The sequence below is a fragment of the Aethalodelphis obliquidens genome, unplaced genomic scaffold, assembly GCF_003676395.1.
Source record: "Aethalodelphis obliquidens isolate GAN/ISIS:26980383/991018 unplaced genomic scaffold, ASM367639v1 scaffold4, whole genome shotgun sequence".
NCBI lineage: Eukaryota > Metazoa > Chordata > Mammalia > Artiodactyla > Delphinidae > Aethalodelphis > Aethalodelphis obliquidens.
Window position 1 is genome coordinate 53,661,745 of NW_020837948.1, and position 25,424 is coordinate 53,687,168.

The 25,424-nt window shown below is 38.3% G+C and overlaps 2 protein-coding genes across 6 annotated transcripts in view; one reads left to right on the forward strand and one right to left on the reverse strand.

Annotated features, from left to right (window-relative positions):
- Nucleotides 1–542, reverse strand: part of MSH3 (mutS homolog 3) — a 183,893-nt gene extending 183,351 nt beyond the window's left edge. For both annotated transcript variants that reach the window (XM_027100714.1, XM_027100715.1), the window contains exon 1: nt 277–542. In XM_027100714.1, the coding sequence (XP_026956515.1) occupies nt 277–516 (240 nt within the window). In that variant the 5' untranslated portion in view covers nt 517–542. The remainder of the gene's footprint in view (nt 1–276) is intronic.
- Nucleotides 438–24,801, forward strand: DHFR (dihydrofolate reductase). 4 transcript variants are annotated; one of them, XM_027100720.1, is made up of 6 exons: nt 438–547; nt 1,198–1,247; nt 3,628–3,733; nt 10,472–10,598; nt 15,506–15,621; nt 23,575–24,801. In XM_027100720.1, exons 2-6 carry the CDS (start codon nt 1,223–1,225, stop codon nt 23,651–23,653), a joined length of 453 nt encoding a protein of 150 aa, XP_026956521.1. In that variant the 5' UTR covers nt 438–547; nt 1,198–1,222; the 3' UTR covers nt 23,654–24,801. The 4 variants fall into 4 exon arrangements, with proteins under 4 accessions (XP_026956521.1, XP_026956518.1, XP_026956517.1 ...); XM_027100717.1 differs by lacking the exon at nt 438–547 and adding an exon at nt 716–858; XM_027100716.1 differs by lacking the exon at nt 438–547 and adding an exon at nt 724–876.
- The last annotated feature ends 623 nt before the right edge of the window (nt 24,802–25,424 follow it).

Consider the following 25,424-nt stretch of genomic DNA (forward strand, 5'->3'; position numbering starts at 1 on the left):
CCTTTGACTCTAACCGCATCAGAATGAGCTAAGGTCTGCCATTAAGAGCCGGTGTGACCTTAGCCTCAAATCTATTACCCCAAGTGTAATATTACCCTAAAATGTCTGAACTGCACCTAGGACGGAGGCTGCCCTGCCTCTTCCCCCTTTCTCCTTCTTGAGCCCCGCCCCTTTCCCGCCTGGCCGAGCCATCTCGTATATTCTCGCGCACAGTCCCCGCCTCGTCCAGCCCCACCCACAAGCACCGCCCCCGCCCGTATGGTCGCGCCCACTCACCGATGGCCCCGCCCCGCCCTGGACCGAACCCACCACGTGTGGCGGCAACTGAGGCGGGAGAGTGGCCGCTAGGGGCGCTGCGGAGTCAGAGTCAGGATCCGCCTTCTCGGCTGTACCCGTTGGGGAGGAGGTGGATTTCAGGCTTCCCGTAGACTGGAAGAATCTGCTCAAAACCGCCTGCCTTGCAGGGCCTGGGCCGGCGGGAGCGGCGCCACCAGAGACCGGCTTCCGGCGCGACATCGCGGAGCACGCAGCCACAGCCCGGCAGCAAGTCAAGCTGGGAGCGCGAGCCCGCGGCCGCCGTTCCCAGGGTGTCTGCGGGCGCGAGCACGTCGCAACCCTGCAGTGCGCCGGGGCGGGGGGCGGGACGAGGGCGGGGTCTCGCCTGCACAAATAGGACTGAGGGGGCGGGGTGGCCAAAATTTCGCGCCAAACTGGCGGGTAATCCCCGTGGTCAGTGTGATGTGATAGCTTGGAAGTGTTTTCTGCTGCTATCATGGTTCGTCCGCTAAACTGCATTGTCGCTGTGTCCCAGAACATGGGCATCGGCAAGAACGGGGATCTGCCCTGGCCCCCGCTCAGGTACCTGCTGGGCCGGAGGTGGGTCGATTGTGTTGGATCGGAGCTTAATCGGGGCACCTGGGCCGGGCCGGGTCGACGCTGCGAAAAGAAGGGGTCGGACTCGTGACCTGAGTTGGCGGGAGGTAGGCTTAGACTTCCTTCCGCGTCAGGAGCCTGGCGGCTAGTTACTGATTTCCGTCCCGCTCCAGCTGCCCCGCTAGGCCTTTTCCCCCCGCGTCCTACCCCAGAGCAAAGTCCCAGTCCTGGAGGTCCCCCCAGCGCACCATTTGTCGGGTGCGTTAGAGCTGAAGCCCACGGGATCCCATTCTGAGTAACTCCATGTGTTTCTCTAACTTGTAGGAATGAATACAGGTATTTCCAAAGAATGACTACAACCTCTTCAGTAGAAGGTAATGTGGGATTTTTAAGTGATTCAAATTTGCGAAGGGTCTTGCCTAAGGAAGCTTACCAGTGCAAATTTTACTTAAATTAAAAGTTTTTCATGTTAGTCTGGGACCTTTTGTCCTAACATAAATGAGGATGCAGTTCCCAAGATTCATTAAACATTTTTTTTTAATTTCTTTGAAATTTTATGTGAGCGTGCGTACAACTCAGGTATTGGTCAAAATTGGAAGCTAGGTAGAGGCTTCTGTGGAGGTTAGCGCTGGCAAAGGAAACCAGAACAGGCCTTTGAAATAGCTGCTGGAAGAGATGATAGTGCCTGAATGGCAATGGAGAGGACAAAAGTCCAAAAAGCGGTTACAAGATACTCAATTTGGAGATTAGAAAGTTAAAGGTGATGCAGGAAGGCATCAAAGATGAACTCTCAGATTTTCAGTTTGAGAGTCTGGGTGACATGGAAAATAAAGGAGTGGGGAATAGTGTGCAGCTGTAATGATGATGATTTTAAAGTGCTTGTAGTATATCCGGGACAATTTCAGGCACGGGGAACTAGATGAATTGAGCCACTGGAGAGAAGAGGATAACCAAGGATAAGAATGTGGGCATGAGGGAGAAAAAACCTAAGAGACATGTGTGTTTATTCATTAGAGGAGGAATAGCAGAGTAAACAGGGAAACAGTAAATCAGAAAGGAGCAGATGCAGCATAACTATAACAGGACAGATAAAAGGTACTTCAATTTGGCCCTTGAGTCACTAGTTGGAGACATGATGGCAAAAGCTTGAAGCTAAAAAATTGACATGAACCACTCTCAAGAATCCTAAGTATGGCCTGCTAATAGGAAGAGCATCCCATGCCTGACCTGTTTGCTGGTTTTCAGTAAATATAGTATTACTTGGATAAATGAATGAAAGGGTACCAAGGATGTCTTGGCTTTTTTTTTTTTTAAACGCCTCCCTGTGTCCTTCACTCATCATCTCTACCTTAGTTGTTAGGTCAGGTCTGTGCCATATTCCTCATCAGAATTCCTCACCTATTAGCTCCATTATCTTTAATAGTTGATATCTCCTTATTGAACACGTAAAACTCTGTCTTTGAAAATATAGTGCATATTGTATAAGGGTGCTCTGAATTACAGGGGATTTTTTGTTTGTTCTTGGAGGAAAAAATTTTTTTCCAACACTTGGAGGTAATATTTGGTAAGAGTAGTGAAGCAAAACCTGAAAAATGCTTAGTCTTACAACTTGCAGTTTGTAAATTTAGTGTTTTTGTTTAAATAAAATCAAACTAATGATGATTCTTTAAGAAAACAGATACAGGGACTTCCCTGGTGGCACAGTGGTTAAGAATCCGCCTGCCAATGCAGGGGACACGGGTTCGATCCCTGGTCCGGGAAGATCCCACATGCCACGGAGCAACTAAGCTCATGCGCCGCAACTACTGAAGCCCATGCGCCTGGAGCCCGTGCTCCACAAGAGAAGCCACCTCAATGAGAAGCCTGTGCACTGCAACAAAGAGTAGCCCCCACTCACCGCGACTAGAGAAAGCCCACGCACAGCAACGAATACCCAACGCAGCCAAAAATAAATTAAATAAATTTTTTTAAAAAGTAATAAAACAAAACTACATTAAAAAAAGAAAACATACATGCACTCCTTTTGATAGTCTATCAGAACATATCAAGAATCATAGAAATGAGTATGTTCCTTTGATCCAGATACCTGACTCCCAAGGGTTTTTTTCTAAGTAATTAAACAAAAATGGAAGCTTTACATGTGTATAGTTTTTATAGAAGCGTTATACTTGAACTAGATGCACAGAGGCACAATTGATAATGTTTTAAGCTAATTGCATGGAATATTAAGCAGCTGTCTTTTAAAAAATGACTAATTTAAATGTATAAAGTATGCAAATATGAATAATACTGTTATATCAGTTATTACAGTACATATTAGATGCTGAGTATTGTAAGTCTTCAATCGCCACAACAACTCTACAAGTAGGAACTACCTTTATCTCCGTTTTATAGATAAGGAAAATAAGACACAGGAGATAAACATGACTTGCCTAGTAGATGACAGAATACATTCAATTTGAGCACTTCAACCCAGAATCTTTGCTCTTAACTACTATAATATACATGACTACAGTTGATGAAAACTATATATTGGTTATAAGTTGGCTAAAGCCAAAGAAAATAACAGTTACTAGACTTAGATAATGGATGACAAATGGTAAATTTTGATAAAGCTGTTTTAAATTTTAATTTTTTAAAACAGATCCACTAGGTGTCCCTATGACAATCATATCTATGCATATATGTATGAATATATAAAAATATATATGTATACTCCCAAAATATATTTATCTTTTGCGTGTGATTTTACAGGTAAACAGAATTTGGTGATTATGGGTAGGAAAACCTGGTTCTCCATTCCAGAGAAGAATCGACCATTAAAGGACAGAATTAATATAGTTCTCAGTAGAGAACTCAAGTAAGTACTGTACCATAAATTCACCACAAGAAAATCATGTTCCGTTTCTTATGGTAGAGGTCAGTATAGGACAAAATAAAATAGTATGAATGTAACTATGGATGAAGCTACTTAATATCATAAAGGTGATTACAGAAAATAAGCAGTTATTTATGCCATATGACAGTAACTTATTCTGTTACTCAAGTGACTGATTTCATCACCTTGACAAATTACATTAAATCTAACTATGGTAATAATAGATTTGCACGTTTCCTTGAACCATTATTCAGTAGACTTAAATATCAGTTATATAATGTAATTTAATAAACTTTTCTAGTTTCATGTAAAATCAAAATACATATATTATGGAACTTGCCAAACTAAAGTGGTTATCCCCTCTCTGTACCTAGCCCCAAATGCAATAAGATGTAAATTTTAGGATTGGGCTAAAAACTGGTCCTAGTCTTGTGCCCTGTTATTTCTAGTTTACCACAACAGCCAAATAATATTTTGTGCTTTTGTTCTTTACCCAGCATCTGAAGGTTAAAATTTTCAAAGTTTTGAAATGGAAGCATTTCCTAGGAATTCTAGGGAGTGTCTCTAGTTGGCCTGGGGGAGGAATTTTCCTGTTTACCAATTTAACGTGAGGTAACATAGTTCTGGATGCCTGGAAATGCCCTGGGGACTTGGCAGGGTGAGGAGGGGGAAGCAGTTTAGGTAAAAGCATTAAGACTCTTCATCAAGTCAACTCCAGTGCTTTTACCTTCACCAAGGCTTCCATGGCATTTACTCTACATGTAGTGCAAACTGATTGCTATTTTGCTTCTTTTTGTTATTTTTTACATTGGTCCCAGCCCACTAAAATAACTTCTGGAACCCCAAGGAGTTTTGCAGGAGATTACTGTGGGGGGGGGGCAGGGGGGAACCTGAATTATACCATAAGGGAAGGTTTAGGACTGGCATGGTAATTATTCTCTCTTAAACTAATAATATAATCACACAAAAAATGCAGCATCCTGGGGCACTGCTTGCTTAATAACGGTGGTCATAGTATTCCTTTCCCATGTGTATTATTAGGGTTCACCCAGAGCAGCAGAACCAGTAGAAGATAGATAGATAGATATATAGATAAAAGAATTTTATTGCAAGGAATTCCACAGTTGTGGGGCTGGGTAGGCAAGTCCAGATATCTGTAGGGCAGGCCATCAGGAAGGGCAGGGAGGAACTCTGCAGAAGGGGCTGAAGCTGCTGCCCGCTGGTGAAATTTCTTCTTCAAGGAAGCCTCAGATCTGTTCTTAAGGCCTTTCAACCCCTTGAATTAGGTCCACCCAGATAAAAGTCATTTAATTATCAACTTTAATCACATCTGCAAAATACCTTCACAGCAACACCTAGATTAGTGTCTAAATAACAGTACTATAGCCTAGGCAAGTGAACACCTGAAGACTATCCAACCACGGAAGGAAAAACACTACACAGCTGTAGCCTAAGGGGACTCAGGCTTATATAGATTTTCTCCTAAATCCCTCCTATAATGGTATAGGTTAAAAACCTGGAAGAAAGTATACCAGAATATTTCACTGATTGCCTTTGGGTGATGGGGAATGTGTTGATGTGCATCTTGCCATCTGCCCCGATCTTCATGCTGTTCTCTTTCTCCTGGTTGCTAGGATATTCTGATTATATCTTTACTTCATAGAATCCAAATTCACAGACCGTATTGCCATTCCCAGAGACTCTTTAATAACATATTCTTGAATACTACTCCAGTTTATTTATGGCCAGCTTGAGCTAAAACAAACATAAAGAAATCTCAGTGGGGTAGATGTTCAGTTGGGCCAGCATATCTCCTCAAATGATGAGTCTTATTTCTTCTTTATGACCCCCCTATGGTGTATGTAATTGGATTCAGTTGTTTCTTATGTATTTATATGTAACATTTGTTGGTGCATTTCACTTTTTTTTTAAGGCAGAGAGAAAATTTAAAATCTTTATCACCAAGCACACCAAGGAAATAGGGATACCAGTTAGAGAAAAAAATTAGTTATTTTTTGTCCTTCCTTCTGCTTCCCTACTTGCTGGTCAGTTCCACACATATCCTGAGCACCTATGTGCCAGGCACTGCTAGGTCCTAACTAAAAGGGGGGAGATATATACATGTAAACCTCTTGCTCATGCAAGCTTTTAGAGATATTCAATTTTTCACCACCACCCCACAATGTAAAAAGAAACTGAATCCTCAAAGTAACCCAAAAATTTGCTGCCAGATACTAGTCATTTTGCATAACTGTTCCCTTAATAAGGTATAGGAAAAATGCCTTTCTAAAGCTTTCTAGACAATCAAGTTGTGGCTTTGAAAGAAATATTATGCAGCCACATTTGGAAAACAGGCATCTTCTCAAAATGTTAAACATAGAATCATCATATGACCCAGCAATTCCACTCTTTGGTATATAACCAAGAGAAATGAAAACATGATTACATAAAAACTTGTACGCAAATGTTCATAGCAGCATCATTCATAGTAGCCAAAAAGTGGAAACATCCCAAATGTCCATCAGCTGATAAATGGATAAACAAGATGTGCTATATCCATGCAATGCAATATTATTCCACAATAAAAGGAATGAAGTACTGATAGATGCTACAACATGAATAAGCTTTAAAGTCTTTGGAACCAAAAACCAAATAAAGAAGTTTTACGGCAATGCTGCAGCTTTGGCAGCATCTTTAGAAAATCCAAAATTGCCTGCATGATATAAGATGTTGTAAACTGTCTTCAGTCCATGAAGTCGTCTATTTCATGGCAGAATAATTTTTTATGGTCGTGCTATCATATTCTCCACAGTGATTAAAACTTTCTTCTCTTCATAAAGCTTCAGTTCTCTCCCCACCACTCACATACTTGGTGTAGCAAAGACTTAGCAGCCTGGCTTCTAATACCTGTTCTGGCACCTATTAACCTTGAGACTTGCTGAACCTCAACTTTCTTACCTACTGAATGGGATTAATGACAACTTCTTAGGGTGATTTTGAGGGTTAATTAATATTTTATATGTTAAATTTCTGGCACACAGGAGGTACCCTACAGATATCAGGTCCTACTCCCCCAGTCCTTGCTATTTTACCAAAATTACATAATTTTGTAGCTTATTGAAAATATTAATATTAATGAGATCACAATGGACAGGCTCATGATCTTATTTTCACCTTAACGTATCACTTTGTTCTTCCTTCCCTCAATCTTGAGACAGAAAAATCCCCTGCTTTTAAAATCAGTTCCTTCCCCCGCCTCCACTGTTTTATTCTACACTCCATTTTGTTTCTGTCCTCAGGACCTTGCTCTATTATACTGCCCTTTAGTATTTTTAACCTCACCACAGATTACTTTTCTTCTCTCAGTTTTCCTGGAGCTTTCTTGTGTTAAATAACCTTAATGTAAGCCTCAATAATATTTATAGTGGCCTGTCACTTTTGTGTTTTGCTCATGCTTTTACCTCCTTCAAGACTCAGCTAAGGGATCAGACTCCAAAGAGAATTCTTCCTGTCACCCCAGCCAGATGATGCACAACCTCTGTGCCCCTCTAGCATCCTCCATACATCCCCAGTGCATGTCCTTTTCACTTTTATGGGCACTGCTGAGCTATTTCTTTGCCTGCCATCACAATCTTTTTGGTACAGGAAGTGCTTTTTTTTCTTAAATCTCTATTTCAAGCACCTGGCATATCTCCTAGCAAAGTAGGGGTTCCAGAATTTTCATGGAATAAATGGTCTGTAGTCAGTTTATAAAAATAGAATCATCCCACATAACAACACTTTGTAACCTGCCTTTTCCCCACTCAATATATTAAAAGATTAATTTCTATAAATATTTTTAGTGGCCGCATAGTATTCAATTATGAGGATGAAGCATATTTGAATCAATTTTTAATAGTTAGAAATCACATTTTTAAAGACTGAGTATTAAAGGTCTTAAAGTGAACATACTTCTGAATTCTGGTTAAGATGTGATTCTAGCCTAGGGTTTTTCTTTTTAACTGTTTTCCCAACAGTCCTCAGGGAAATTGGGGCAGAATTCTATCTGCCATCCTCTTTCATCAGGCACAATGGAAAGGATAATGTTTATATAATACCCCAGAGTAATCAAATGAGGCAGCTCAAGGCGGGAAAACACTGGTCTGAGGGCTCTGCCTAAACGAGGCCACACCATCTGAGGCCTGAGGGAACCAGAATCTAACACCTTTGTAGCCCATGACCACCAGTTGAAAGCCTATTGTCTGAATAAGAAGTGCCCCTCAGGCCCCAAAGTCAGGCTGCTGGAACTCAAATCCTAGGTCCACCATTTCCTAGCTGTGTGACTATTGGCAACCTAATCCCTCAACCTCAACATCCTCATCTGTAAAAAGGGATAATAGTACCTACATTGGACTGCTGGCAACATTAAATGGTATGATGAGTATAAAGCACTGCCTGACCCTACTGCTTGTCAGAGCAAGTAGGCACTCAATAAATGTTAGATATTTTCTTTGTAATACAGCTATCCATCAGGTAGAAAGCAGCCTCCCTTGAATAGGGCTTTTAAGGAAAGGGATGGAAGTATCACTGGAGTGCCTGCTATGTGCATTATCTCTTTTAATCTTCATGCCAACCCTCAGGGAATTCAAGATTCTGGGTAACAAGCAAAATATCAAGCATGGCCACACACTTCTTGATGTGGAGTGTGTGTGCTACCACATACCAACTGTCCTTTGTGAGGGAATCCAATCTGGATCAGATTGAGATAATTATAGAAAGAAAATTTAGCAATGAAATAAGTAACAATATTGAGTGCTTGCCATATGGTATTTATTGTGTTAGTTTCTAGGATTTGTGCTGTGAAGAGGCTGATGAACCATTGGCTCAAATTTTTGCTAGTTTTCTGCCCATCTAGGGTCAAGTGTTTCTTGTGAAACATTTCTATACCACTAAGTAACAATACTGTGCTGAAGCATTTCCTCAATGTCTTTGTTATATCTAAAATCTGAAACAAATCCTTAATCTGTTCTTTGTTTTCCTTTTTAGACTCACTGCAAAAGGGCAAAGAAGTAGTCTTTACCTTAATCCCTTGAATCATTCTCAAGCCATTGTTCCACAGTCTTCACAAAAAGATTGTCCCCTTTCTTTGAAGTCCACACCAACCACTATACCACCTTCTAAATCATTTTGCCGTAATCCACCTACTTCTAGAATACCTCTTCCGGTTTTCCTTGTATGTCAGTTCCTAAATCACCAATTTACATCCTACCTTAACTCCTGTCAGCAGTCCTGATTTAAACATCCTCAGTTACTAAAACCATCTTGACTCTTTCAAAGTCATTGTAAACTTGGTTTATTAACTAGACTGTCTTCTCCCCCCAACTCCAAATCTGTTTCTTCTAAATTCAGTTCTCCCCTCGAATGGCCTGGTCCATCCTAGTCACTGCAACTGCCCTGATACCTTTGGGGATCCCTTGGCTCCTTTAGCTTCACCCTAGTCTCCGTGTCTTCTTCCAGCTTTGAATCAAAATACATTCTTTGTGCTATCTTAACTCCTTGAGAGATGACAAAGAGCGAAGTAAGTCAAATAGATATCAAGAAGGTGAGAAAGGAGGCAGCAAAGAGAATGAGTAGTCCCCATTAGCTCTTAGTTAATCATTGTTAGAACTACTAGTTCAAAGGCAATTACATTATTTTTTAAAAGCATCAGTCTAAGAACTTGACGTTGAATTGTAATTTCTGTTGTGTCTAATTACTCTGAAAGCCAATTCTGCATGTTTCTTCATTTATAAAGGGAATTGCAAACTCTCACCAAAATAACATTTTTGGAGGTTGGGAGAGACTGAGCTAGTCAATATAAACAATAAATTAATTGACTTTTCCCCTTCGGGATTTTTAATTACAAAAGTAATAACATGCTCATTTTTTGATAATTCATTTATTTCTATATTGTTTGAAACATGAGAATCCTTTCCCCACACCCCAAAGGTAACCACATATTAACAGTTTGAATATCATTCCAAACTACAGTCACTCAAACATATCACTCTTTTTCCAACATTTTATCATGAAGACTGTCAAGCCTATAGAAAGAATTTTACAGTAAACACCTGTATACCCACAACATAGATTCTACCACATAGATTATTTTATACTATGCTTGTTTTATCATCCATCCAGCCATCCATCAGTCTTGTTATTTTTATGCTTTTCCAAGTAAACTGCAGACATTAGTATATTTTCCCCTAAATAATTCATTATATATCTCATTAACTAGAGTTTAATATTACTTCACTGTTTTTTCTTTTGAAATAAATATTATGTACAATGAAATGTACAAGTCTTACATGTACATTTGCTATATTTTAACAAATATATGCACCTATGTAACCCCATATCAAAGATATAGGACATTACTGTCACTCCCAGAAAGCTGCCTCAAGCCCCTTCCCAGTGAATCTTTACCCCATCCCTCCGGAAACAACTACTGTTGTGATTTTTTTCCCACAAATATCATGCAGTATCACAAGTGGTTCTGTTTTTGATTCATTGTAGACCATACATACACAAATGTGGGTTACATTATTGGCCATGGGCCATACTGATGTTAAATGCTTCTTATTGAAAGGTTTCATGTTTATGATGCTTTTAATTTTATAATTACTGCCTCCTAGTCAGATTATTTGACTAGTATGAACGGGGTTTATAGAAATTATGTGTAATTCTTTCTTGTAATCTCAGGGAACCTCCACAGGGAGCTCATTTTCTTGCCAAAAGTCTGGATGGTGCCTTAAAACTTATTGAGCAACCAGAATTAACAAATACAGTGGACATGGTCTGGATAGTGGGAGGCAGTTCTGTTTATAAGGTAAGTAACGTTATCTGTGACTATAAGGAAATAGTCTACCCTCTTTCTTTCAGCTTCCCTGCCACCTCAACTTTAAAAAATTAAGCCATGAGCAAAGGAAGCACGTTATTTCTCCTGGAAGTTAGACATATTGCCAATTTGCACTATTCATTTTTTGATATTATCATACAAACTAAATGAAAAGTAAGTTTTTAGGTCTGTACCAGTCTATTTTCAATTCAAAATAGTTGATGTTTCCAATTTTAAAAACATTCTAAATCCTTCCTGAGAATTGTACTTGCACTGCATTGTCTTCTCCTCGCTGGATGTGCCTAAATACACTAAGCTATCATCTTTTCCTCAAGGATAAATATTATGTCCCTTACTGAGGAAAGACTCCGTTGAGATACACTAAGTAGATGTATGTGAACTTGTTCAAAGCACGAGACTTTCCCTCAACAATTTTCATATAAAGTGAGGGTAGGGGGAAAGTGTTACATGATTTCCTATCATAAGAGAAGACACTGTGTTAAATAGAAAATATTCCTTTTTCTTGATACCAGATGACTTCCAGCTTTAAAAATTTTTGAGGATAATAAATAGAATTTTATAACTCTTTTATAACACTGAGGAAAGATTACATTTATGGAGAGGAAAAATCAGCCCCTACCCTTTGTGGCTTGTCATAATATATGAACACAAATTATTTTAGAAAGAAGTATACCAGGATCCTAGGTGGCATTATAAAAACTCTGTTTCTTGGGTTCCTGTTTCTACAATCTTTAACATTCTCCATTTGTAACAGGGGGAAAATGGACATTTTCCTTTGATCTTTTCAGCCAAGAATGAATTTCTAAGAAAATAAGTTGTTTATTTTGCTGAGTGCCAATCACATCTTGAATGATTCAATACCATAGTCACTTGAAAATGTATTCTTTAAACAATATAAGTACTTAAATACATTTATATAATTTGATATATCTATACTTATATAAATAATAAAGTAGAATCTGTAGGTTTTTGCATTATCCGCCTCACACCACATTGACTTACAGAACATTTGGGACTACCAGCCTGTTTTTGTAAATAAGGTTTCAATGGAACACAACCATGCCCATTGGTTTAGTGTAGTTTATGGCTGCTTTTGCCTACAAAGGTAAGAAACCATATGGCCCACAAAGCCTAAAATGTTTACCATCTGACCCTGTTCAGAAAAGGTGGGCCAGGATTATTTGGCCTGAGGCAAACCAGCAATGGAGCCTACAGGCCCTTTGGTGGGCCTAATGGTGGACTCTTGGAGGGCTCACACCAAGGAGTACTTCCCAGAACTTCTGCTGCCAGTGTCCTTGTCCCCGCAGTGAGCCCCAGCTGCCCCCCGCCTCTGCAGGAGCATTCCAGCACTAGTAGCCGTGTGGCTGACAGGGTCTTGGTGCTCCGGCCGGGAGTCAGGCCAGAGCCTCTGAGGTGGGAGAGCCGAGACTGACATTGGTCCACCAGAGACCTCCCAGCACCATGTAAATCAATCTGTGAGAGCTCTCCCAGAGATCTCCATCTCAACACTAAGACCCAGCTCCACTCAACGACCAGCAAGCTCCAATGCTGGGCACTCCATGCCAAACAACTAGCAAGACAGAAACACGACCCCACCCATTAGCAGAGAGGCTGCCTAAACTCATACTAAGTTCACAGACACTGCAAAACACACCTCTGGACGTGGTCGTGCCCACTAGAAAGACAAGATCCAGCCTCATCCACCAGAACACAGGCACCAGTCCCCTCCACCAGGAAGCCTACAACCCACTGAACCAACCTTAGCCACTGGGGACAGACACCAAAAACAATGGGAACTATAGGCCTGCAGCCTGTGAAAAGGAGACCGCAAACACAGTAAGTTAAGCAAAATGAGAAGACAGAGAAACATACAGCAGATGAAGGAGCAAGGTAAAAACCCACCAGACCAAACAAATGAAGAGGAAATAGGCAGTCTACCTGAAAAAGAATTCAGAGTAATGACAGTAAAGATGATCCAAAATCTTGGAAATAGAATGGAAAAAATACAAGAAACATTTAACAAGGACCTAGAAGAATTAAAGAGCAAACAAATAATGATGAACAACACAATAATTGAAATTTAAAATTCTCTAGAAGGAATCAATAGCAGAATAACTGAGGCAGAAGAACAGATGAGTGACCTGGAAGATAAAATAGTGGAAATAACTACTGCAGAGCAGAATAAAGAAAAAAGAATGAAAAGAACTGACAGTCTCACAGACCTCTGGGACAACATTAAATGCACCAACATTCAAACTATAGGGGTCCCAGAAGAAGAAGAGAAAAAGAAAGCGTCTGAGAAAATATCTGAAGAGATTATAGCTGAAAACTTCCCTAACATGGGAAAGGAAATAGTCAATCAAGTCCAGGAAGTGCAGAGAGTCCCATACTGGATAAATCCAAGGAGAAACACGCCAAGACGCATATTAATCAGACTATCAAAAATTAAATGTAAAGGGCTTCCCTGGTGGCACAGTGGTTGAGAGTCCACCTGCCGATGCAGGGGACACGGGTTCATGCCCCGATCCGGGAAGATCCAACATGCCACGGAGTGGCTGGGCCCGTAAGCCATGGCCGCTGAGCCTGTGCGTCCGGAGCCTGTGCTCCGCAACAGGAGAGGCCACAACAGTGAGAGGCCCACGTACAGCAAAAAGAAAAAAAAAAAAAAATTAAATACAAAGAAAAAATATTAAAAGCAAGGGAAAAGCAACAAATAACATACAAGGGAATCCCCATAAGGTTAACAGCTGATCTTTCAGCAGAAGCTGCAAGCCAGAAGGGAGTGGCAGGACATATTTAAAGTGATGAAAGGGAAAAACCTACAACCAAGATTACTCTACCCACCAAGGATCTCATTCAGATTCAATGGAGAAATTAAAACCTTTACAGACAAGCAAAAGTTAAGAGAATTCAGCACCACCAAACCAGCTTTACAACAAATGCTAAAGGAACTTCTCTAGGCAGGAAACACAAGAGAAGGAAGAGACCTACAAAAACAAACCCAAAACAGTTAAGTAAATGGTAATAGGAATATACATATCAACAACTACCTTAAATGTAAATGGATTAAATGCTCCAACCAAAAGACAGACTGGCTGAATAGAAACAAAAACAAGACCTGTATATATGCTGTATACAAGAGACCCACTTCAGACCTAGGGACACATACAGAATGATAGCAAGGGGATGGAAAAAGGTATTCCATGCAAATGGAAATCAAAAGAAAGCTGGAGTAGCAATTCTCATATCAGATAAAATAGACTTTAAAATAAAGACTATTAAAGAGACAAGGACACTACATAATGATCAAGGGATCAATCAATGAAGAAGTTATAACAATTGTAAATATTTATGCACCCAACATAGGAACACCTCAATACATAAGGCAAATGCTAACAGGCATAAAAGGGGAAATCAACACAATACAGTAACAGTATGGGACTTTAACACCCCACTTTCACCAATGGACAGATCATCCAAAATGAAAATAAATAAGGAAATACATATGCTAACACATATATATGGAATCTAAAAAAGAAAAAACAAAAAATGGTTCTTAAGAACCATGGAGCAGGACAGGAATAAAGACGCAGATGTAGAGAATGGACTTGAGGACACGGGGAGGGGGAAGGGTAAGCTGGGACGAAGTGAGAGAGTGGCATGGACATATATACACTACCAAATGTAAAACAGATAGCTAGTGGGAAGCAGCCGCATAGCACAGGGAGATCAGCTGGGTGCATTGTGTCCACCTAGAGCAGTGGGATAGGGAGGGTGAGAGGAAGATGCAAGAGGGAGGAGATATGGGGGTATATATATATGTATAGCTGATTCACTTTGTTATACAGCAGAAACTAACACAGCATTGTAAAGCAATTATACTCCTATAAAGATGTTAAAAAAAGAAAAAGAAAAGTTGGGCCATATATCATTAACTTTGATACAGATCTTCAAATGCTGCTGTGATTAGTCCCTTCAATTTTTCTAATTTTTGGTATAGTAAGAATTGGTAGAATACTGATTTGATCGGGGCAAGAGAATAAATGATTTAATGTAAGCCATAGGATTGAAAATAAAAAGTAAAATTTGTTCTATGCCCTTTGTATGGGATTTTAAGGATTACACACAGTTGAATTTATATGTATATGTGTTTTTGTTTTGTTTCAAAAGCTATTTCAAAATCAAGAGTTATTGCTTTCTTAGAGTTGCAGTTGAGACTCCTGGCTTTGTATTCGAATTTTAAGATATTTGTTCCAGGGCAGTTTCTTTTCTGTATAAACTATCAATAGTACTATAGGCAGTAATAGAAAAGTCATTAACAATATAATGCCAAATGCAATCATTAGCAACAAAAGACAGAATAAATTACCTACTAGCATTGTAACTATCTGCTGAGAAACTGAGGCATTAAATTTTATGTATATGTACTAAGCATGCCCTTGGGATTTTCATTAGTCAAGGTCTCATGAAATTACTATCCTATCCATATATACATATGTAAATTTTTCTGTGGAGGGTAACTAGATAATTTGGGGTTTTTAATTCTTAAACAACAACCAAAGATAAAAGACAAAATTGAATGCTTAAAATGAAAAAAAGAGTTCATGTAAGCAAACTAGAGCCCAAAGTATGTTTGAACTCACCCTTGTAATTATTGATAAATGATTAGGGCCATTCCCAACTAACTCATACTTTGCAGGGTCCCAAACTAAAGAATAGGATAATTAAATAGCATGCTTTGGAGGTAACAAGATATGTAGCATGTCTCTAATACCTAGTACAAACTTCAGTATGTAATTAAAGCAAAAATATTAGAGTTTCTATAACTTTTGACACAGATAAATAAGGAAATTGATGCCTTTTGTTTTATTTCAAAGGAAGCCATGAACAAGCCAGGCCATCTTAGACTATTTGTGACAAGGATCATGCAGGAATTTGAAAGTGACACATTTTTTCCAGAAATTGATTTGGAAAAATATAAACTTATCCCAGAGTAAGTAAAATGTTATTCATTGGTCTGAAGCACCTTTGGCTTTCCTGCTTAAGAATTATAGAAAAGAGAATGTCTCTTCAGATTGAATTCGAAGTAGCAATGTGTTTTATAGACAAAAACTATAGGAATTTTTGGATATGTTTTAATGTTGAAGACTTGGGAATGTTCAGGTTTTAATGACTTCGCTGAAATCTAGAGAATAAGCATTAGTTCATTCTGTAAGATCAGTGCTTATTTAGCATCAGACTTTGTCTTAGGCATTGGGGATACAGTGTTCACCAAGACAGATGATGTCACTATTCTCCAGGAGATTACATCGTTTATAGTAGAGGAGGAGGGTGGCAAATAATAGATAAACATCCAAAGAGTCGCTGTGTGGTAAATTGAAATACTGTGATGTGGTAGATACTGTGTAGTCTGAGAAGTCCTCTCTGAAGAGTGATGTCTACACCAGATCTAAGTGGCAAGAAGCCAGCCACACAAAGGGCTGAGGAGAGCATTCCAGAAACCAGAAGTAGCTAGCGCAGAGAACAGAGGGCAGAAAGAAGCCTGGCGTGTTCCCTGAACCTGAAAGCCATGGTGGGCATTGTGAGCGAGGGGGAGACCAAGAGGGATCAGACCCAGGGCAGGTTTAGAGGGTTCTGAATAGAGAGTGATACTCTTCTGTTTATGGGCAATGGGCTGGAGGGGGCAAGAGTGAAGCAGGGAGACCAGTTACAGTAGTTCAGGTGAAAGATGAAGGAACTAACTTAGTGGTGGAGGTGGGAGAAGATGTTACACTTGATTTACTCTGTAGTTTACTTTGATTTTAGCATGAAACTGTCTGCTTTTGAAAACATTTTAGTTTAAAAGCGCTTTTCAGCTGTTGGCTATGCAGAGTAGAAGATTAATTATATCAACACTTTTAGACTAGCTCTTAACACATTCTTTCAGACACTCTCAGTTGAAAACAGTCATTCTTTGAGTGCAAGTTTGATTTTGGAAATACCTCCTAAAAGCAGCATTCAGAGCTAAGTCTGAATAAATGGATGGCCAAGCTTTAGAATAAAGTATATTACTTTACAGAGTAATATAGGTAATAGTCTCAAGTCAAATGAAGTTGGTGACTGATTTTCTTGGGCTCTTAACTAGGTCTAAAGAAAACTGGAAATTCTAAGAACTCTAAAAAGTTTCTAAACAGCTAAAGTACAGGCTTTTGCTAATAGTCTCCAAAGGTGACTACTTAGAAAAATCACATTGATTTCATATATATATATATATATATATATTTTTTTTTTTTTTTTAATCAGCTGTGTTTCTTTGTCCCACCTTATTTTCTCTTGTACCGCTTAGATGGCTGATTCTCACATTATGTGGATATTGATCTCTGCTATCCCTCATTTCTTTCCTTTCTTTTTGCTACTAACAAAAAGAATAGATTACTGTGTGAATCAGCTTCATATTAAATACCTTTGTAAACCCTGTCACTCTCGATTAGACCTCTTTCCAAAGCTATGACCCTTCAAGATCCTTGATAACTTAAAACAAATACAATTCTGGCTCTTTGACTCTTAGAAAAGAAAATATTAACATCTCCTGAGAAATGATTCACGCATCTCAACATTCACCCATTCGAAGTATATAATTCAATGGTTTTAGTATATTCAGAGCTGTGCAGCCATCACCACAATCTTAAGTTCAGAACATTTTCACCATCCAAAAAGAACCGCTGTACACATTAGCAGTCGCTCTCCATTCCCTTCCCCTGCTGGCTCTAGGAACCACTAAATCTATTTTCTATCTCTATAGATATGCCTATTCTGGATATTTCATGTTAACAGAATCATATAATATGAAGTCCTTCTTGGAATTGGCTTCTTTCATGGAATTGGCTTCTTTCACTTAGCATACTGTTTTCAAGGTCATCCACGTTGTAATATGTATCAGTACTTCATGCCAAAAAGAATTCCATTGTGTAGATTTACTACATTATATATATCCATTCACCAATTAGTAGACATTTGATTTATTTCCACTTTTTGGTTAATGTAATGCTGTTTTGAACATTCATGTACAAGTTTTTGTGGGGATTTATATTTTCATTCCTCTTGGGTATAATCTGGGAGAAGAATCACTGGGTCATATAGTTTAACATTTTGAGGAACTGCTGAACTTTTGATAACGTGACTGTACCATTTTACAGTCCCACCAGCAACATACGAAGGTTCCAGTTTCTCTATATCCTTGTCAACACTTGTTATTGTCTGCCTTTTTGGTTATAGCTATCCTAGTAGGGATGAGGTGGTATCTCATTGTGGTTTTGATTTGCATTTCCCTAATGACTAATGATGTTGAACATCTTTTCAGGTGCTTATTTGAGATTTATATACTGTATCTTCTTTGGAAAAATACCAATTCACATCCTTTGCCCATTTTTAAAATTTGGTTATTTATCTTTCTATTACTGAGTTTTAAGAGTTCTTTGAATATTCTGGTACAAGTCCTTTATCAGATATATGAGTTGAAAATATTTTCTCCTATTATCTGAGTTGTCTTTTCACTTTCCTGATTGACTTTCACTTTTCCTAATCATTTACAGCACAAAGGTTTTTAATTTTTATGTAGTCCAATTTTTTTATTTTTTTCTTTTGTCGATTTTCCTTTTGGTTTCATACCTAAGAAACCATTACCTAATCCAAGCTCACAGAGATTTTTTTCCTGTGTTTTCTTCTAAGAGTTTTATAGTTTTAACTCTTAAGTCTATGATCTGTTTGATTTAATTTATATATGCTATAAGGAAGAGGTCCAAGTTCATTCTTTGGTAAGCAGCACACTAGTTGTCCTAGCACTATTTGTTGAAAAGACTGTTCTTTTCCCCGACTGAATTGTCTTAGCACCTCTGTGGAAAATCTGTTGACCATAAATGTGAGGGTTTATTTCTGGACACTCGGTTCTATTCCACTGATCTACATGTGTATCTTTATGCCAGAACCACACTGTCTTGATTACTGCAGCCTTATAATAACTTTTGTGATCAGGAAGTACTAGTCTTCCAACTTTGTTGTTCTTTGTTGTTTTGACTACTCTATGTTCCTTGCATTTCCACATGAATTTTATGATCAGCTTGTCAATTTCTGCCAAAAAGCAAGCTAGGATTTTGATAGATTGCCCTGTATCTGTAAATTACTTTGGAGAGTATTGCCATCACATCAGTATTAACTGCCAAATCATGAACATTTGATGTCTTTTCAACTTATTGAGATCTTCCTTAATTTCTTTCAGCAATGTTTTGTAGCTTTCAGTGTACAAACCTTGCACTTCATTGTTAAATTTATTCTTAAATATTTTGTTCTTTTTGATACTATTGTAAATCAAATTGTTTCTTAATTTTATTTTCAGATTGTTCATTGCTAATATATAGAAATACAATTGATTTTTGTTTATGGAGCTTGTATCCTGTAACCTCACTGAACTCATTTATTCTGATTGTAAATGGATTCCTTCAGATTTTCTAGATACCGAATATATCATTTGCAAATAGAGATAGTTTTACTTCTTCCTTTCTAATCTGGATGTTGTTTATTTCTTTTTCTTGCCTAATTGTCCTGGCTAGAACCTCCAGTATGATGTTCAATAGAAATGGCAAGAGCAGGCATGCTTGTCTTGTTCCTGATCTTAGAGAGAAAGCATCCATTAAATACGATGTTAGCTGTGGGTCTTTCATACATGCCCTTTATCACACTGAGGAAGATCTCTTCTATTTCTAATTCATTGAGTGTTTTTATCATGAAGGAGTATTGGGTTTTGTCAAATACTTTTTTTTTGAGTCTCTTGAGATAATCATGTGGTTTTTGTCATTAATAAGACAAAATATATAATTAATACTTAATATGCTATCAATATGGTATATTACGTCAGTTGATTTTTCTGTTAAACCCATCTGGCATTTTTGAGATAAATCCTACTTGGTAGTAATGTATAATCCTTTTTATATGCTGCTGAATTCCATTTGCTAATATTTTGTTGGGGATTTTTACATTTATATTCATAAAGATATTGGTATACTGGTCCGTAGGTTTTTTTTGGTAACGTCTTCATCTAGTTTTGCTATCAGGATAGTGCTAGCCTCACAGAATGAGTTGGGAAGTGTTCTCTCCTCTTCTACATTTTAGAAGAGTTTGTGAAGGACTGGTATTAATTCTTCTTTAAATGTCTGAGAAATTTTTAATGGTGAATAGACTGAGATAGGAAATTGCTATCCAAAGCCAAAATTCAAAGAAATTGCTCCAAAATGGACATTCTAAACAAGGCTATGGAAGAAAACAAAAAGTCCTTTCTTCCACTGCAGCACGTCATAGTCATCTGTACTTTCAAGCCTGTAGCAACGTAGTAACAGCCTCTTTAACATGGGATGGAGGGAATCCCCTAAGGGATAAGGGAGATATGAAGTAGTATAAATCTTTCATGAAATAGAGAAAAAGGAAACCTCTGAAGCAAAGAGAATATGCTTTGTCCCTGGACATCTGTAACACTGCTCAATTCTGGAGCTTTCTTTCCAAATCTCTCTACATTGGGCAACTTAGAATTGCTCCCTACTGTCCAGAAATGAGTTCTGATCATTCTTTACTCCCCTTCATTCTTTCCCCACAGCTACCCACTTTGTTTAGTCTTCCATTATCCCTATCCTAGGTCTCTTGTGGTTACATAGGTTTCAGTTCAAACACAGTATCTTTTATTAACACCAAACTTCCTGGTAATAAAAGCACCAGTATAATGAAATAAAAATGAAAGAGGACTACTGTGAAGAAAGAAGAGAATAAATTAAAATGTAGATGAAGCCACAAGTGGTAGGAGTCTAAAAGCAGAATATTAATGAAGTAAGATGGTTTTACTTTGTGTCTCCCTTTTTCTCCCAGTGGGTCATTGTCAATGCAATCATTTTTTTTGACAGCACCATGCCAGCCTGTCCATTAATCTACCCTTATTCATCTTGCCTGGAAGAAGTCTTTCTGTCTCAGACTATTTCACACTAGGATCCAACCAAACCATCAGAGCAAAATATTTTATAGCAGCAGTTTTCCCACTTAATGAGCCCCAAACAGACTTCTCCTTCTAGGTAACAACCTTTCATGTGACCATGTAGTCAAATAGGATTGAAGACCAGAAGAGGCCTTTGAGGCAGTAATTGGCTCCAGAGCTGGGACAGATGCCCCTCACCAGTAGACACTTGAAGTAGGATTTAGATGGGTTGACGTTTCCTCTTCTGTTCCCATTATTTCTTGACTGTCCAACAGGATCCTGGCATATTTGTCCATATTATTTGTGGATCCCTCTCCTCCTGAGCTTGTGCTTCCTATAGAGTCATCATTTTTAGTTATGATTTGGTTCTTATGGATACCTGTTCCAGGAACTCTGTTTACCTCTATTTTAGACCTTCCATCAAATCATCTCTGCATTATTCTCATGCTCCTTTGTCAGTTCAGATCTTATGATTATTTGTATTCATTTGCTTCTTTAATGCTTGAAGATTCTAGAAAAGACCATCTATCTGGGTGGTTCATAATAAATAGGTGGTATTTCCAAATCCTGTTAGACTTAAACTTGGAGTTCAAAGGTTGCTCTTAGACAGTTTGTTCTTCCGAAAAGTTTGGAATTATGATTATGAGGTAGTTATCATTATTAAAACAGACTGAATATGTGAATATTGTGGAAAGTAAAATTAATCTTAAGCAGAATTCAATTTTCGTTTCACAGAGAAAATAAACATTATTACCATGACTAGTGACCATATCTAGCCCATAGCATAGTTATTTCTAAATCATTATTATTCATGGTTTTAGAAATAGCTTTGATTTGATACTTTGCTTTTATCTTGTTAGCTGACAATCTTGATACTCTTGAGAATTTTACACACACACACAAATGTAAATGTTGCTTTTGGTGACTCATCTAAGAAAGTAAAATTGTGGTTTAAAGTTGGCCTAGTAAAATCATTTCTTTAAACAAAGAAAAAACTATGTTGCTACTAAAACAGTAGAACAGAAACAGCTTAGGAAATGGTTAGTAAATACAAACATACCTTCTTCCTCTGAAATATATTCTCCTTTTTTTTCTTACATATTATTATGCTATTGTTATTTCATGTTTCTAATTATATATTTTTTCAAAATGGTATAATCTCTAATTGGTCAACAAAAGGTTAATTCCTATTATTACTCAGCATTCTGTTGGGTATCATAAGAGACTTAAATTTGTTTTCTATGTTATCTCTGCCTACGATGAGGTTAGAAAATAGTTAGGGGGACAAAACAAACTAATATCATTAATGGGTAACATTTGCAGAGCACTTAACATATCAGGCACAGTGCTAAATTCTCTATAAGGATGAAGACTTTTTATTGATAGCTAAGTGTCACACAGCAGAACCAGGTTCAAACACAAGCCTGACTAAAGCAAGAGTTCCTGACCCCTCACCTCCAGCACAGTGGATACAGCCAGCACAAGCCTACAGAAGTGCACCAAGATTAGGGTAGTGGACAAGAGTGGTCAGAACAGCCTTCAGTGGAAGACCCGGGTTTGGGGGTTTTTTTGTTGGGGGGGGGCAGTGGTGTTCAATGAAAAATAATTTTTTTGTTGTCATAAGAACACAGCACGAGATCTACTCTCAACAAATGCTTAAGTGTACAATACACTATTTTAAACTGTAGGCTCAGCATTACACAGAAGATCTCCAGAACTTGCTCATCTTGCTGAAACTTTATATACCCTTTGAACAGCTACTCCCTGTTTCCTCCTTCCCTCAACCCCTGTGAACTACCCTTCTACTCTCTGTTTCTATGAATTTGACCCTTGTAGATTTCTCATATAAGTAGAATCATGCAGTATTTGTCCTTCTGTGACTGACTTATTCCACTTAGCATAATGTCCTCCAAGTTCATCCATGTTGCTGCATATGGCAGGACTGCCTTGTTTTTTGAAGGCTGAATAATATTCCATTGTACATATACATATTTTCTTTATATATTCATCTGTCACTGTAGTTTCCATATCTTGGCTATTGTGGATAATGCTGCAGTAAACATGGTAGTGCAAATATCACTACAAAAGATAAGTGTTGGCGAGGATGTGGAGAAATTGGCACTCTTGTACATTGTTTGTAGGAATGTAAAATGATGCAGCCACTATGAAAAATAGTATGATGTTTCCTCAAATTACTAACAATAGAACTACCATGTGATCCAGCAATCCCACTTCTAAGTATATACCCAAAGGAGGGCCTGGGTTTTGACTTAGAAGCTGAAGGAAACACACACCTAAGTGAGTGTTAGGAGTAGAAAAGATCAGATAAACAGTGATTCTAGTAAAGGATATGAAATAAGCCACACAGTGGGGAATTAGAGCAGTGTGGTGTCCACTGATTAAACAAATCAAGAATCCCCGGGCTTCCCTGGTGGCGCAGTGGTTGAGAGTCCGCCTGCCGATGCAGGGGACATGGGTTCGTGCCCCGGTCTGGGAAGATCCCACATGCCGCGGAGTGGCTGGGCCCGTGGCCATGGCCGCTGAGCCTGTGCATCCGGAGCCTGTGCTCCGCAACGGGAGAGGACAAAAGGGGGCGGGCCCCCGAAAAAAAAAAAAAAAAAAAAGAATCCCCATGCACCACACACAACTTCAGTTCCACTCTAACAGCTAAAGGTTGTGTTTTATTTTTTCTTTGCTCACACAAGAGATTTGATACCAAATTTAAGACTTGCAAAAAGTTCTTAAGAAATTTCATATTAGCTGGGTGACAAGAGTGGGAACATAAAAGAGAAACTGCTAACAGTGGTTAGTTTGGGGGAGAAAAACTAGGAGTTAGAAGGAAAGGAAGAATTATACTTTTTATTTTCTAACTTTCTGTAGTTTGAAATTTTTCTTACTATTTGCATGTGTAGTGTATTTGCATAATATTTAATTATACATCTTTTTCTTTTACAGATATCCAGGTGTTCCTTCTGATGTCCAGGAGGAGAAAGGCATTAAGTACAAATTTGAAGTATATGAAAAGAACAATTAATGTGAAAGTGTTTTCTGATCTATTTCAAGCCTCCTCCTCCCCCAGCAAAATTATGTATTTTTTGTTGTAGAGACTTTTGTTGACTTTAGATCTATGGATAATTATTTCTAAGCAAAGTACTTTTATTCCCCATTAATCTTAACTAGACTGTATCAGATACCATCTGTGAAACATTTCTTGCTGTAACTTCCTGAATGCCCATGAAGAGTCAAGAATAGGTGACCAGCACCTGCCTAGGGTAGAATTAGAATATCTACCAAGACAGCCCAAAGTAGGAGAGTGCCCTGGTAGCATGAGCTGAAACCAGAGCCTATATATAGCACTAGGAGTTAGGCAGATGGGTCCAAAGGTCAGAAATGGATTATAAACAGAAGAGCTAGCATTCAGTTATTTAAATTAGATCAAAAGAGGGACTGTGAATTACTTTATATCACACTTCTGAAAAACATTCCCTTCACTTAGACTAGGAGTCAATAAATTGAAAAATCCAGGATATTCCACAGGGATAGTAAAGAGGCAGGTACGAGACTACCTTTTCAGTGGTTAAAGGAGAAGGTTTGAGACCTTAAAAAACTTTGTTCCTGATCTTCAGTGAGATTGCATGGGATGTTACAATGATAGAACAAGAATTGGCTGCTCTTTACAAAAAAGAATCTAATATCAAACATAATATCTAAAATTAAAAATTCAAAGAGGTAATAAATTGAGAATGAATATTGCTAGAAACCAAAATTAGTAAGTTAGAAACTAAACTTCACAGAATTAAAAAATGAAAATTAAAACATGTTTTACCCATCACGTTAGCAAAGATTTAGATTAAGTATCCAAAAAAAATAGCATTTTCTGCCTTATAAATTCGTACAATCTTTTTAGAGTGTAAGTTAGCAATATCAATTAAAATTCAAAATATTCTGGGTTTGGACCCAGAACTTCCACTTCTAGAAATTAATCCTGAACAAAGATATGGACCCAAGAGTATTTGTTGCAACTTTTTTTTTCAAACTTAGGAACAGCCCAAATGTTGATTAATAAGAAATAACTAACCAATATGTCTATAAAATGTAACATCTGCAGCAGTTAAAAAGAATGAAGTACTGACAGGAAAATGCCAAAAATTGCTAAATAAAAGAAGCAAATTGTGTATAATACTCAAAACGTTTAATAAGTGTTCATGTGTGGGAAAAAGCTGCTGCAAACTGTTGACAGTATCAAAGTTGGGAGTGTTATTTTCTGCGTTAGGTATGTCTGTTGTGATTAGATTTTTTGTAGCATTATGTACTTATTTTCATGAAAAACTACTTAAAATGATAAATTGAGCCCTTTACTCTTAGCAGTAAAATTAGGTTACAGAACATCAGGAATAAAAAGAAATGTCTGAAAATCTTCCATAGAGGGAAAAAAACAGATCACACAGAAGAATAGGAATCAATACTGACTAAGACTTACAACCACAAGAAGACAGTGGTGCTCTCTGCAAGGAACATAACCAGAAAACTATTAGTATCCAGAATTTATAGATATCAGATACTGCTAAGAAAAAGAAACAAGCCATTTAGAGAAGAGGAAACTCAAGGGGCCAAAAATATATAAAAAGTTGTACCTTCCCACTAGTAATTGGGGAAATGCAAATTAAAACTACAGCAAGGGCTTCTCTGGTGGCGCAGTGGTTAAGAATCTGCTTGGGGCTCCCCTGGTGGCACAGTGGTTGAGAGTCTGCCTGCCGATGCAGGGGACACGGGTTTGTGCCCCAGTCCGGGAAGATCCCACATGA